This window comes from Hipposideros armiger, unplaced genomic scaffold (genome assembly GCF_001890085.2).
Source record: "Hipposideros armiger isolate ML-2016 unplaced genomic scaffold, ASM189008v1 scaffold_24, whole genome shotgun sequence".
Taxonomy (NCBI): domain Eukaryota; kingdom Metazoa; phylum Chordata; class Mammalia; order Chiroptera; family Hipposideridae; genus Hipposideros; species Hipposideros armiger.
In genome coordinates, this window is record NW_017731374.1 from 2,817,018 (window position 1) to 2,828,706 (window position 11,689).

At 44.3% G+C, this 11,689-nt stretch overlaps 1 protein-coding gene across 3 annotated transcripts in view; it reads right to left on the minus strand.

Annotated features, from left to right (window-relative positions):
- Positions 1–5,598, minus strand: part of TMEM245 (transmembrane protein 245) — a 91,232-nt gene extending 85,634 nt beyond the window's left edge. For all 3 annotated transcript variants that reach the window (XM_019635907.1, XM_019635906.1, XM_019635908.1), the window contains exon 1: positions 4,910–5,598. In XM_019635907.1, the coding sequence (XP_019491452.1) occupies positions 4,910–5,500 (591 nt within the window). In that variant the 5' untranslated portion in view covers positions 5,501–5,598. The remainder of the gene's footprint in view (positions 1–4,909) is intronic.
- Positions 5,599–11,689: the final 6,091 nt, after the last annotated feature.

Here is an 11,689-nt window from a genome sequence, read left to right on the forward strand (position 1 = left end):
TTAGCTTCTGAGCAAACCTGTTCCAAGTATGAATTTTCTTCCCAGCATAAATCAATGAGCAACACTTCATACATAAGGCAAACTTTCTCAAATTTGTGTTCTTTAAAACAATGTGTCCTTTCCAAAATATACATTCAATACTCATTTTAAAGCACTAAGACTCTGCATAATGTGTGCTAGATACTATATTACACTGCATAATTAGCAATATTCATTTAGCACAAGTAAAGCAAACTAATATTTTCCTTACATTTGACTTATTAACCACACATAGTTTTATGATCTAAAAAAATATTAAATGCATAAAATGTAAGTAGATTTTGCCTTTTAGACTATGTCATTGTTTAATTTACTGTCATCTGGGCACTAACTGGAAAAATACCTTGGCTCGATTCTGTTGCATATTCTTGCGAAACAATTTCCCAAGTCTTTTATGAAAGAATCAAAATGACAGAACTCTTCCCAAGTTGAGGAGCCACAGCCCTAATCATAGCCCCAATCAGCTATGGCTTCAGTTATTTCATTCTCCTTTAAGACAGCTTAATGGTCATTTGAAAACTGTTCTCTTTGTGGTGTGAGAACTTAAGAGTCAAGAATCTTTGAAAATGAAAATCTTTAACTGGGAAACAATCTAAACACTGGAAACCTTCCTCCTTAGCGCTGTCAGCAAGCAAAAATGCACCTAAAAAAGGTTCAGAAGTGGAATGGAGTAGGCCTGGATGGCTAATGTACACCTCCTGAGAGCCTCACCGGCAGTACTGCCAAACTCTTGGGATCTGTAAAACTGAACATCAAGGAACCGTAGAAATTGTCCAAGCTAATCCCACACTTCACACAACTGGTGTTGAGTGGCCCAGAGAAGAGCCCTGGTCTGTTCAAGGTCATAAAGCAAGTTATTGACAGAGCTCAGTTTAGAATTTACACTCTTCTCATCTTTCAGCCACTAGTCTTTCCACCTAATGCTTCTTTATAAAGTAAAATGGAAATAATGGTATCAGATACTGTAGAGAACACAAGTCTACTACAACTGCAAAAACTGTCCAGCGGTCTCAAACTTTCCAATAAGTGTGAACTAATGGAGAGACGAAAACCAAATTACTCCCAGAAAAAGAAAAAAAACAAGAAAAAAAAAAACGTGGTGGAGCAGGGCAAGGTCATTAGCTTTTCAGATCTGTCTTGACAACTCTACACCATGGGGAGATACCAAAAACCCTAAGGACTGAGTCACACGTGAGCTTGGTGCAACAGATGATTTTTTTTAAGTGTTTAGAAATCACTAACTCAGTACAATATTCGAATATATTTGAAACTGTTTAAAAAGAATTACTCATACCATAAATGATGCCTCTTTCACTTGTAAGCGGGATGCAATGTTAGAAGGAGTCTTAGAGTCAAGGAAAAGAGCTAGGAGACCAAATTAACCCAAAAGTGAAATGAAGAGGAACTGAGCTGGAAGGATAAACTAGGAACAAAGGAAAATGCAGGCACTGAAGGCGCTACAAAGGGAAAGTGGGCAGGACTTGGAAATAACCGGACAGCTGCAACGATAAAAGCGAAGAGAGAGATGACTGAGGTTTCTAGATGATCCATAGGGCTTTGGGGGAAAATGTGTAGTTAGTCCAATTCTGATATTCTTCTTTGTTTTTCCTAATAACTAAAATCAATTCATACTAAAAAAATTAAACTCAAAAATTTAAACACAACTTATTGGGGGAGAACTTTTAAATCCTTATTGAGACTTGATCACAAAGCGAGTTCAACTGCTGAGAGGTCTGTTGAATACACTTAACAATAGAGCCAACAGGTCAATCTCTAATCAGTCTTCTCACCCTGTGAAATCCCTCCCTTCTACCTCACAGGATTGTTGAGAATGAAATAACACACACAAAAGCAGCTAATCCAGTGCCTGGTTCACGGCTCAAAAGTTGGATCTTCAATGTATGAGTTAGCGCTCCAAAATGTGGATTTGCTTAAATGTTAACTTTTCTCTCTGTCTCTCCATCTATACCTCTTTTCAGCAGCAGGCTCAAATTTACAAGTTGTCCAGAAAGCGTAAAGGCTCTTTTCCGATAACAGGCAGCCTTGCTTGGTCTTAAAAAAACCAAACTGTGAACTATGAGACAGAAAAGTTAGAGTGGGGCCCCTGCCTAGTCACATGACCTACTAGTCACATGTCAGGCCTTAATCAGCACTTTTGGCAGAGAGCTGAGGACTCCCTGTCTCTGCTTCCCAGATATACCACCTCATCTCCACCCATCCACCCACCCCAGTGCTGCTTCAAGGAAACACAACTTAAAGCCTTCTCTCAAACTGGGATCAACTTCAGGCTCTACTCTTGCAATTTAGCCCCACTACTCCTTCCTACCCACTTCTAATTAACTCATACTGTCTCTTTTACAGTGGTTTTTTAAACTTTTTTTTTAACCTCTTCCTCTTCTCCCTTGTCCCCACCACTGTAGCCAAACAACTGAGTTTCAAGACTTTTTAATCATTAATTGGCCTGACCTTCCTGCCCACTTGTAACCCAATCAATCTTGGCCCTTATTTCTCTTCTGAGCAGATATGCTGTTAGGTACTGGGGTATTTAAGTAAAATTACAAAGATGAGAGTTTATCTTTAGTAAAAAGATACTCAAAATTATATACACTGAGTTGCAGGCACTTCTTTACAAGTATTCAGTTCCAGAAAAGCTTCATTTTCCACGAATCATGTCAATTTACCCATGTATTTAGCTTCTTACTCTAGTATAAAAATACACTGTTTATATATGTTAGGCCTTTCTTTTCTTATTTCCTACCAAGTGGATATGCTACTTGGTCGTGGCTACAGTAATTTACAGTAAACTGCAATATCAACAGTCATAAAATGTTAGCAGAATTTATAAATGTGTCTGCCTTTGACAAGACTAAATTTCTTGAGGATAGGAACGTGTCATAGTAGTCTTTATACAGAGGGTGCCAAAAAAATTGTATATGCACTTTAACAAAGGAAAACTGTATTAAAATTAAAATACTCAATATATACCAATAACAAAAAATGAATTCAAGTCACGTTTGACTTCTGCAGTTACAGGAGGTGCTCAAAGTGGTTCCCATCAGCGTCCAGACACTTCTGATTATGGCGAACTACTGCTTGAGCAATGTTGACCAAAGTGTCCACTTGTCTACTTTTTTTTGGCAACCCCAGTATTTCTTAACAGCATATAGTATCCTGCCTTCTATATAAGAGGCATCCAATCAACTCAACTGAATTGTGAAACAAGGTAAAAGGAGAAAGAACGCTGAACTGGGACTCCATAAATGTGAAATGTGTATCTGTTCACAATCTGAATGGCTGCGGGTCAATCACGTTCTCTGGCACTCAGAAACCTCTCCTGAAGAGGGGCAGGCATCAGGCAGCAGAACAGTAAATTAACTCTAGAATCACTTCCACCTGACAACCCAGCAAGCCCCAGGAGTTGAAAGGGGGTGTTCCATCTCCCTCCCTCCTACCACAACTGAAACGGCCCTCTGGGAAGCCAGGGCTTCTGTCTGATCACTTAGCAGTTGAACACAGGCAGCATCACAAAATGATGGATGAGGCGCTGCCCAACACCATGCAATACCTTGCTGGCCCGTAACTGGTGGGTAACGCACCTTTATGTCTGTCTGTCATCTCCTTGGGATTATATAATCACATAGGATTATATGCACCTTGAAGTCAGAGCCTATATCTTACTCCTTTTAAATCCCTCACAAAGCCCAGTACCCAACAGCACACTCAATCAACTTTTAACTTGGCCTGAAAGGTGGAGCTGATACAGCAAGAGAAGACAGGAGTTCTGGGACCAATCATCACTCTACCAATAACCTCGGGCAAGTCAAAACCCTGCAGGACACATAAGTAGAATTATTTTGCAACTTGACGTCAAGGTGCACTGAACACTGACAACAGTGAATCAAATTATTTTTAAATGGTACTGTTTATTGATGAATTCGAATTCTTACGCATTAAATATCCACTTGTTCTTAACAGTCCCGAGTTAACTATTTGGGTAATCCGCTGGTCTACAATCTTATCTGAGTTAGGAAACCTATCACTCATTATTTTTGAAATCCCTTCCAATCCTAAAGCTCCCTGCTTTTCTAATAAACCCAGGGTGATCCAAGAATCACGGATCTACCTCTCTTTCACTCAGTCTGCTTAAGTAATACAGGCCGGAGGGCATCTAACTGTGGTCCAGCAGCCCCTGCACAACTAAGTAGTTCCCAAGAAGTAGGGTTTGGTCAGGAAGAGGCCGGGGTGGGTCAGCACCCCGTGCCTCGCACAGAGTACACTGAAATCACCTGAACTGAGAGGCAGCCCCAGACTATTAAGAAAGCTGTTTTAGGACATGAGAAACTTAAGTCACCAGTCCCCTACTTCTCCCCAACTAGCCCTAGCCGGGTAAGAAATCGTCTCTCCTATCTGTAGGATGAGAGGTTGAACTAGGTAGGATCTCTAAGGTCCCTTCCAGCTGTGATATCCAGGAAAGTCCCACGTGAGCATAACTGAGGATGGCCGGTGCCTCCCCCAACTCCATGCCCAGGAATAAATTCAAGTCCACCTGCCGATGCTCTGGAGCTCCGACCTGCAAAGTGGAACAGTGTTCTCAACAGGGTCTCCTAGGAGGGTCTATTAGGATGGGGGCGAGGGGCAGGGAGGCTGTTTCAAACCACGCCCGCCCTCTCTTTTGAGAGGAAGTGTGCCAAGTTCCTCAGGTGCAGGGGAAGGAAGGCGGAGACTGACACTGCTGCGCAGGTGTGGACCTTTGGTCCCCCTTGCATAGTGAGGAGGAGCTGCAGGATCACACCCCAGGACACCGGGGCTGTACAGAAGGGTATTGCGTGCCCGCCGGGGCCACGGAGGGACCGGGCCGAGGCTCACTCACCCACAGGCTGCTGAAATAGTCCAGCCCGCAGCAGATGAGAGCGCCGGCCTGAGCCAGCAGCACCTGCACGCCCAGGTAGCTGCCAAGGCTGTAGAAGCCATAGAGTAGCGGGCCGCCGGCGCCCAGCAGCAGCAGCAAACGGCGGCGGCGCAGCACTTGCTCGCCCAGGGCCTCGACGCCGTAGTCGGCGAAGCAGAGCGGCAGCAACAGCGCGGCCAGCACGATGGGCGTGTGCGCGCGCTGCAGGCGGTGCAGCCAGTGGCGGCCCAGGCGCGTCAGCGAGCTCTTGAACGGGTGCAGGAAAGTGCCGCACAGCACGGCCCAGAGCAACGGCCGCAGGAACGCCTCCAGGATGAAGTAGACGAGCACGGCAGCGCCACAGCACAGGCACACGAAAAGCACGGCCCCCGTGTTGTAGAAGGCCTGCTTGATGGGCTTGTCGAAGCGCAGCGCCAGCGCCGCCGTCCGCGGGGTCTCCCCGCAGCCGCCGCCGCCGCCGCCGCCCGGCCTGACCGCGTGCAAGGCCCGTGGCGCCGGGCCTGGGGAGTCCCGCGGACTGGGTGGCTCCGCAGGACCGCCGCCGTCGGCCATAGCGCCTCTGCTGCTGCCGCCGCCGAGAGGCGATACTGGGAGGCCCGCAGAGAGCCACCCGCGAGAGGCAGGGTGGGCGGCGCGCGGCGTTGTGGGAGTTGTAGTTCTGGCCGGCCACCGAGCGCTTCCAGGACCTTTGGCAAACTACAACTCCCAGCGAGTATAGGGCGGATCCCTTCGCTCCCGGGCTCTTTTCACCCATTGGTCCTGCAGGATCCAGGTAACAGGTTTCTGGGCTCAAAATCTGGAGGGGGAAAAAGAAAACAAAAAACAAACCTCCCTTCGCCCATCCGTTAATGACAACTTTTCGGGAGGCGGAATCCCCAAAAGAGGCACTACACACACAGATTGAAAACCCAGGCTACACATTAGAATCCCTAGGGGGAGTACTTATAAAACACCGATCTCCAAATTCTATTGTATTGATTTAATTAATAAACACTTAACAGTGTTTGTTTACTGTGGTATATTTAGCAGAGTATTTTAATAGCGATTACATATGACAGGCCTTGTTATAAGTGCCTCATTCCCATTAACTAACTAAATCTTTAGAATAACTCTACAAAGAAGGTGATATTATTATCCCGTTTACAAAGAGGAACACTAAAGCACAGAGAAGTTAAGTACCTTGCCAAGGTCACACAGCTAGTAAGGCAGAAGAAGTATTTGAACTCAGAGCCTGTTTCCTATGTCTATCCTCTTACCTACTATGCTAATTGGTCTGACAGAGATCCTTTGGCATATTTTTTAAAGTTCCTCAGAGGACTGTAATGTGCAGCTATTGTTGACAACCATTGGTGTAGTTGTCAGTGTGGGAACACCCTAAACTCCTGTCTCTAACTGCCACTATCTCTTTTTGAGGCCTGGGGTCAGTCAATTAAGCCCCCACCCCCAATTTTCCCTCTGTCACATGGGGATGATAATAATAGAAGCTCTTGTTTCAGGAGAGAAAAAGGACGCTCTGGGGCAGTGCAAGGTACTTCATTCTGTTGGAAAGGTCCTAGGATCCAAGCCTACTACTCATAAAACATCTCAAACAGTATTATTATTATTATTATTATAATTAGGAGAAGCAAGGAAGCCTTTACTGAGTATTCAACATGGGGGTGCTTCAAAACCCTGTAAGTTATCCCTTTTCTGTTTTTAATAAATTTTAAACTTAAAGAAAAAGTAATTCCTTTCCATCTCATTTTTTGGGTCTCAGGTCACAGTCCTTGTTTTTTCAAGTGGTCTTTGGACTCTGACTCTGTAAATACTTTGCTTCAGTTGTCCTACGTATTACTTTGCTTCTTAACTACTTTGTCTAGGGCTGCTGAAATTATGATTACAAATTATGGTCATGTTTGCTTTCAGCATCCATCTTACACTGACTCAAGCTCCCATTTATATAACAACAATGCCTCAGTCTCCCTCCAAAAAAGTCCTCAGTGATTTCTAGGAAGTCCCAAAGGGGTGCCTCTCAAATACTCAGACATGAGTTGGCCACCAACCATCCTATGTCCACCCTACTGCCCATACAGCTCACTGAGTTCAGTGCCCGTCATGAGATTTCCAGAGCCGATGTCACTATTTCCAGATCCTGGACACTTCCAAACCTCTAATCCTCAGGGTACCAAAGCAGAGCTGGGTTCCACTCAGAGCTGGGGAGGAGGTTCTCCCTGACTTGCAGACTCTGTGCCCTTTTGTCACTCATGCCCTCAACCAGGTCAGTTGTGCCTAATGAATTATATCTCCTCTCATGAAGAGTTCCTTGTCTGGCCTTCAGTCTTCTAACCACAGGGGCTCAAAACCCATCCAAAGGGTCCATGAGGGAACAAAGACCAAACCATCCCTTCTGTCCTCCTCCAACCAAAGACTGGGCTCTTTTCCTCTAGTTACAAAATGAAAGATCCCATGTTGCGTAACAAAAGCATTTACCAATGGATGCAAACAGAAATTGGCATATGTATGCATTGGACATGAAGGGGCAGGCGTAGTGTTCCCCAAACTATTTTGGGGCCCCAGCTCAACAAATCAAAAATGTCCTGTCATGATGCTCTGTTTCCAAGTCTCAATGAAAGGCAAAATTGCTGACCATTTGAAAACTGTTCTAGTGGCCAAAGCAATAGAATTGACATGTCTCTGATAGAATTTCTGGTCAAGAATGAGCTCTAACAGAAATGAAGTAGAAATTAACACAAGGCTGGGTTCCCACAGCATTTTGCTCACCCTTCTACAATTGCACTCAGCACACTGCAGTCCAAGTCAGTGGTTTACATGGGTTCAATTCTGTGTCCCCAGCACCTGACACAGCACAGGGCATTTGCGATACAGATTAGAAACTCCAAGTTTGCTGAGCAAGTGAATGAATGAGCGATATAGCGTTTTTTTTTAAACCTGTTATTGTTTCCTGTGAGAAATAGTATAGGATGTTTCTTCTAGGTATCCTTAGGGTTGAAATCAGAGAAAAATTAAAATACTGGGATGTAGGGCCTACAAACTGAATTTGAAAAGGGCACCCACAGTTCACTCACATGTCTAGCTCATAGGACAAGTGCTTTTAGGCATCCCCTCCAAAATACGAGGCTACTTGAGTTTTCCTTGTTGGCCTCACACAGCAACTCACTCCAGTAACCTCAGGGAAGAACAGACTTCATAGGCATCCAGGATACAGTGGAGGTATAATGGATTCAGAGGAGTGGATCAGGCTGACCCTGGGACCACACTGCCTTTGGCCCTCCTGTTACATGAGTCAATAAATTTCCTAATCATTTAATCCAGCTTCAGTTCAGGTTTAAGTTTCTTGCAACAGAAAACTTTCTGGCTGATAAAATAACATCTACATCATTGGTTGCAGCAATACAATGGCTGGGACATGGTGAGAATCTGATAGTGGCTCTCAGGGTGACTCTTCATTTTCTCCTAGAGAAGCCAAGGGGCATCTCCTAAAACAACCGTTACTGTCCACACACTCCCCAGGTATCAAGATAACAGCCCGAGAGAGAAAACAAACGCAAGCAGGGAGGAGATGCTCCAGGGCATTGTGCTTCCTTAGAGTCAGTCCTCCATACACATTTACTGAGTTGTACCAAGCACCTGCTTTGTACAAAGTCCAGGGCTTGCAGTGGAGTGTGTACATCATGTATAAAGTGGTATGTATGGTGCAGGAGGAGGGAGCATTTGAAAATGTAATCAAACAGGCACGCATTCAGATTCCAAATATGAGCTACCACTTTCCTTTTTAGCAAAGTCCTTTGCGAATCAACCACTGAACTCTTTCTCACGGAGCCCAGGCACAGCCTCAGAATCCTTCTCCGCAGAACATTCTAGAGAGCCACTACTAACTGAACAAAGCAGGCAGACCAGATGGAACTAATTTGCTTTCCCTGCTGTACCTAACCATTGAGTATCTGATACTAGATGCAACTGGCAGACTAAAAATGTAGGTAAAAATGTGGTTTATAAGAAAACAGCTGTGTATGTGATAAATTATGAGTTCGTTTTTTGTTTTTTTTTAAATCTTAACAGCTGAAAAACAAATGGTGCAAACAAGCCCGATACCATGAGGCCCTACCTGACACCCTAACTGCTGCCCCTTCTCTCTCTTCTTCCCATACTGGGACATATGACCTCACGTACAGGACAGGTCCTGACAGTTCACTGAGCGGAGTGGAGACTTTCCTGCCTCCAGATTCCTGTCTTTCTAGTCTGGGTTCCTGTTCTTCTGGCTGTGCTGTCCAGCTGCAGCTAACTTTCCAACAAAGCCAATTTTATCAGTTTGTAAAAAGGTTAGTAAAAAGATTATCAAGTTGATTCAACCAACTCAATTGAGCCCCATGTACCCAGGAAAGGGCCAGATGAATAAAAAGACGCTCAGGAAGTTCTTTTTTGAGGGGGAGAGGCGGGGATGGGGGGGGGGGGAGTGGAAAGGAGGGTGCACATATCTTTTTTTAAAGGTCTGCAACCAAAGTAACTCCCCCTTCCTCTTCTAGGGTGAGAGGGAGGTTGAAAGGGAGAATGGGCATCTGCAAGGTAAATTTTGTGATTAACTATTATTGCTGAAAACCAAAATTGCCGGTCTGGAAAGTTGGCTTTAAGTGTCCTTTACTAGTGGCTCCTTGTCTTCACAGGAGTGATTTTATCTGGAACACTTTATCTGGAATGGTTGAAATTTGAGAGTTAGGGATCAGCATTTGAAATTCTTAACCTGCCCCTTCCTTGCTCCACTCCCAACAATATGCTCCAACTAAGGCTGAGGCCATCCAACAGCCAGCGGTCTGCTGCAAATCAGAGCAAGACCAAAACCAAGATGGTGGATGCATTTCAAATTGGCCAGACTCATCCCTCTTTATTTATAAATGAACTATCTTCATTTGAGAACCAAGTCCGGTGGTTTTAAATCCTAAGCATCACTTTTTTGTACACTCTTGTCACCACACTGATGTCCTTACAGCCTCTAGTTGGTCTCTGATCTGCCCTTTTGCTCACACATCAATTCTCTCTACATTGCAGCCGCAGTGATCTAACACACAATCTGATCCCTTCAAAGCCCCCTTACCTTGTGGGAAGGCATCCAAGCTCTTTCTACGACTTCCAAGGTCCAAGGTGAGGGGCTTGCCTCACCCCTCCCCACTCCCTTCTTTGTCCTTTATCTAGCAGTAATGTGGTGGCCCCCAAAGATATCCAGGTCCTAATCCCTAGAACCTGAGAATTGTGTCACCTTCCATAGTAACAGGCACTTTGCAGGTAAGATTAAAAGATTTTGAGATGAGGAGATTATCCTGGATTCTATGGGAGGGGCCTAAATACAATCACAAGTATTTTATCAGAGGAAGATTAGACTACGTAAGAGGAGAAGCATCTGATCGCAGAGGCAGACAATGAAGTCAGGATGCCAGGAATACCCACAGCTATCAGAAGCTGGAAGGGACAATGAAGGATCCTCCCTTGGAGTTCCAACACCTTGATTTTAGCTCCGTAAGATTCAATTAGACTTCTGGCCTTCAGAAATGCAAGAGAATACATGTCTGTTGCTCTAAGCCACCAATGTATGGTCATTTGTTACAGCAGCAATAGGAAACTGAGACAAATCTTGTCAAATGACAGTAGTTCCCGAACACGTCATGCTTGCTCTTCCCTTTCTTAGAGATGCTTCTTCATGCCCTTTGCCTGCTTTACTCCCACCCCTTCCTTAAGATTCAGCTTCAGTGCCACCTCCTGCTTTCCTGGCCGTCCCAAGCTAGGTGAGGGTCCCTACTCCAGGTTTGCACCACACCTGAGCATTTCCTTACCACTTTCGTCAACAAAAGGTATTATCACGGTGTCTAACTCCCTAACTAGGTCATGAGCCTCTTGGGGACAGAAATCAGGAGCTGTTGTTTCTGGAATCCTCCATATGCAGGGTCTAGCATAGGGATTGGCACATCAGAGTCCTCAATAAATATGTATTTATTGAATGAATGAACAAGTGATTAAAGCTTCTTGACCTCCTGGATGCCAATGACTATGTCCATTCCATTTCAGCTGTCTTTTCTTACATCTTATCCCCTGGCCTTTGCCCCTGCAACTGAGTCCTAAGAAATTGCCAAATCAAACATCAACTAGGGTCAGGTCTGACAGCTGGGCTACCCACAGAGCATACTGCAAAATAAATACCATAGGGAACACCTAAAATACCAAAAAACAATAAGTATTTGGGGGTTTTTTGGGGGGGAGGGGCGGTTAGGATTAGAGTTGATAATGCCAAATTCTTTCTTAGCATGACATTCCTTGAGTTTCTCAACCTAGCCCCAGTAATACCAGCAGCTCAGCTGCTACATAATAGCAATTTCTATGGATGATTCACAGGGCTCTACAACCAAACTCTAACTATTCTTCACATATAATATGATTTAGTTACCAATAAGACTCATAATTGAAATTCTTAGAGCTAGTTAGGCACTATTAACCAAGTAATATGCTTTAAATGGGATTATTGTAAGCCTCTGTTTACTATTTGATAAAGGTATTAAGCTGAAGCTTTAAATACAGATTTCTTTTGCAAATTGTTTCTCTACAAGGATTTTTACCTACTACTGCAACATGATTTTCCTCTTTGTCAGACAAGACACTGACATCTTCTTGTAAGGTCCATAACTTCAGAAAGACTTTACTAATGAAAGGATGTAAAACAAACAAACAGAAAACAAAAAATACACAAGAGCAAAGCCA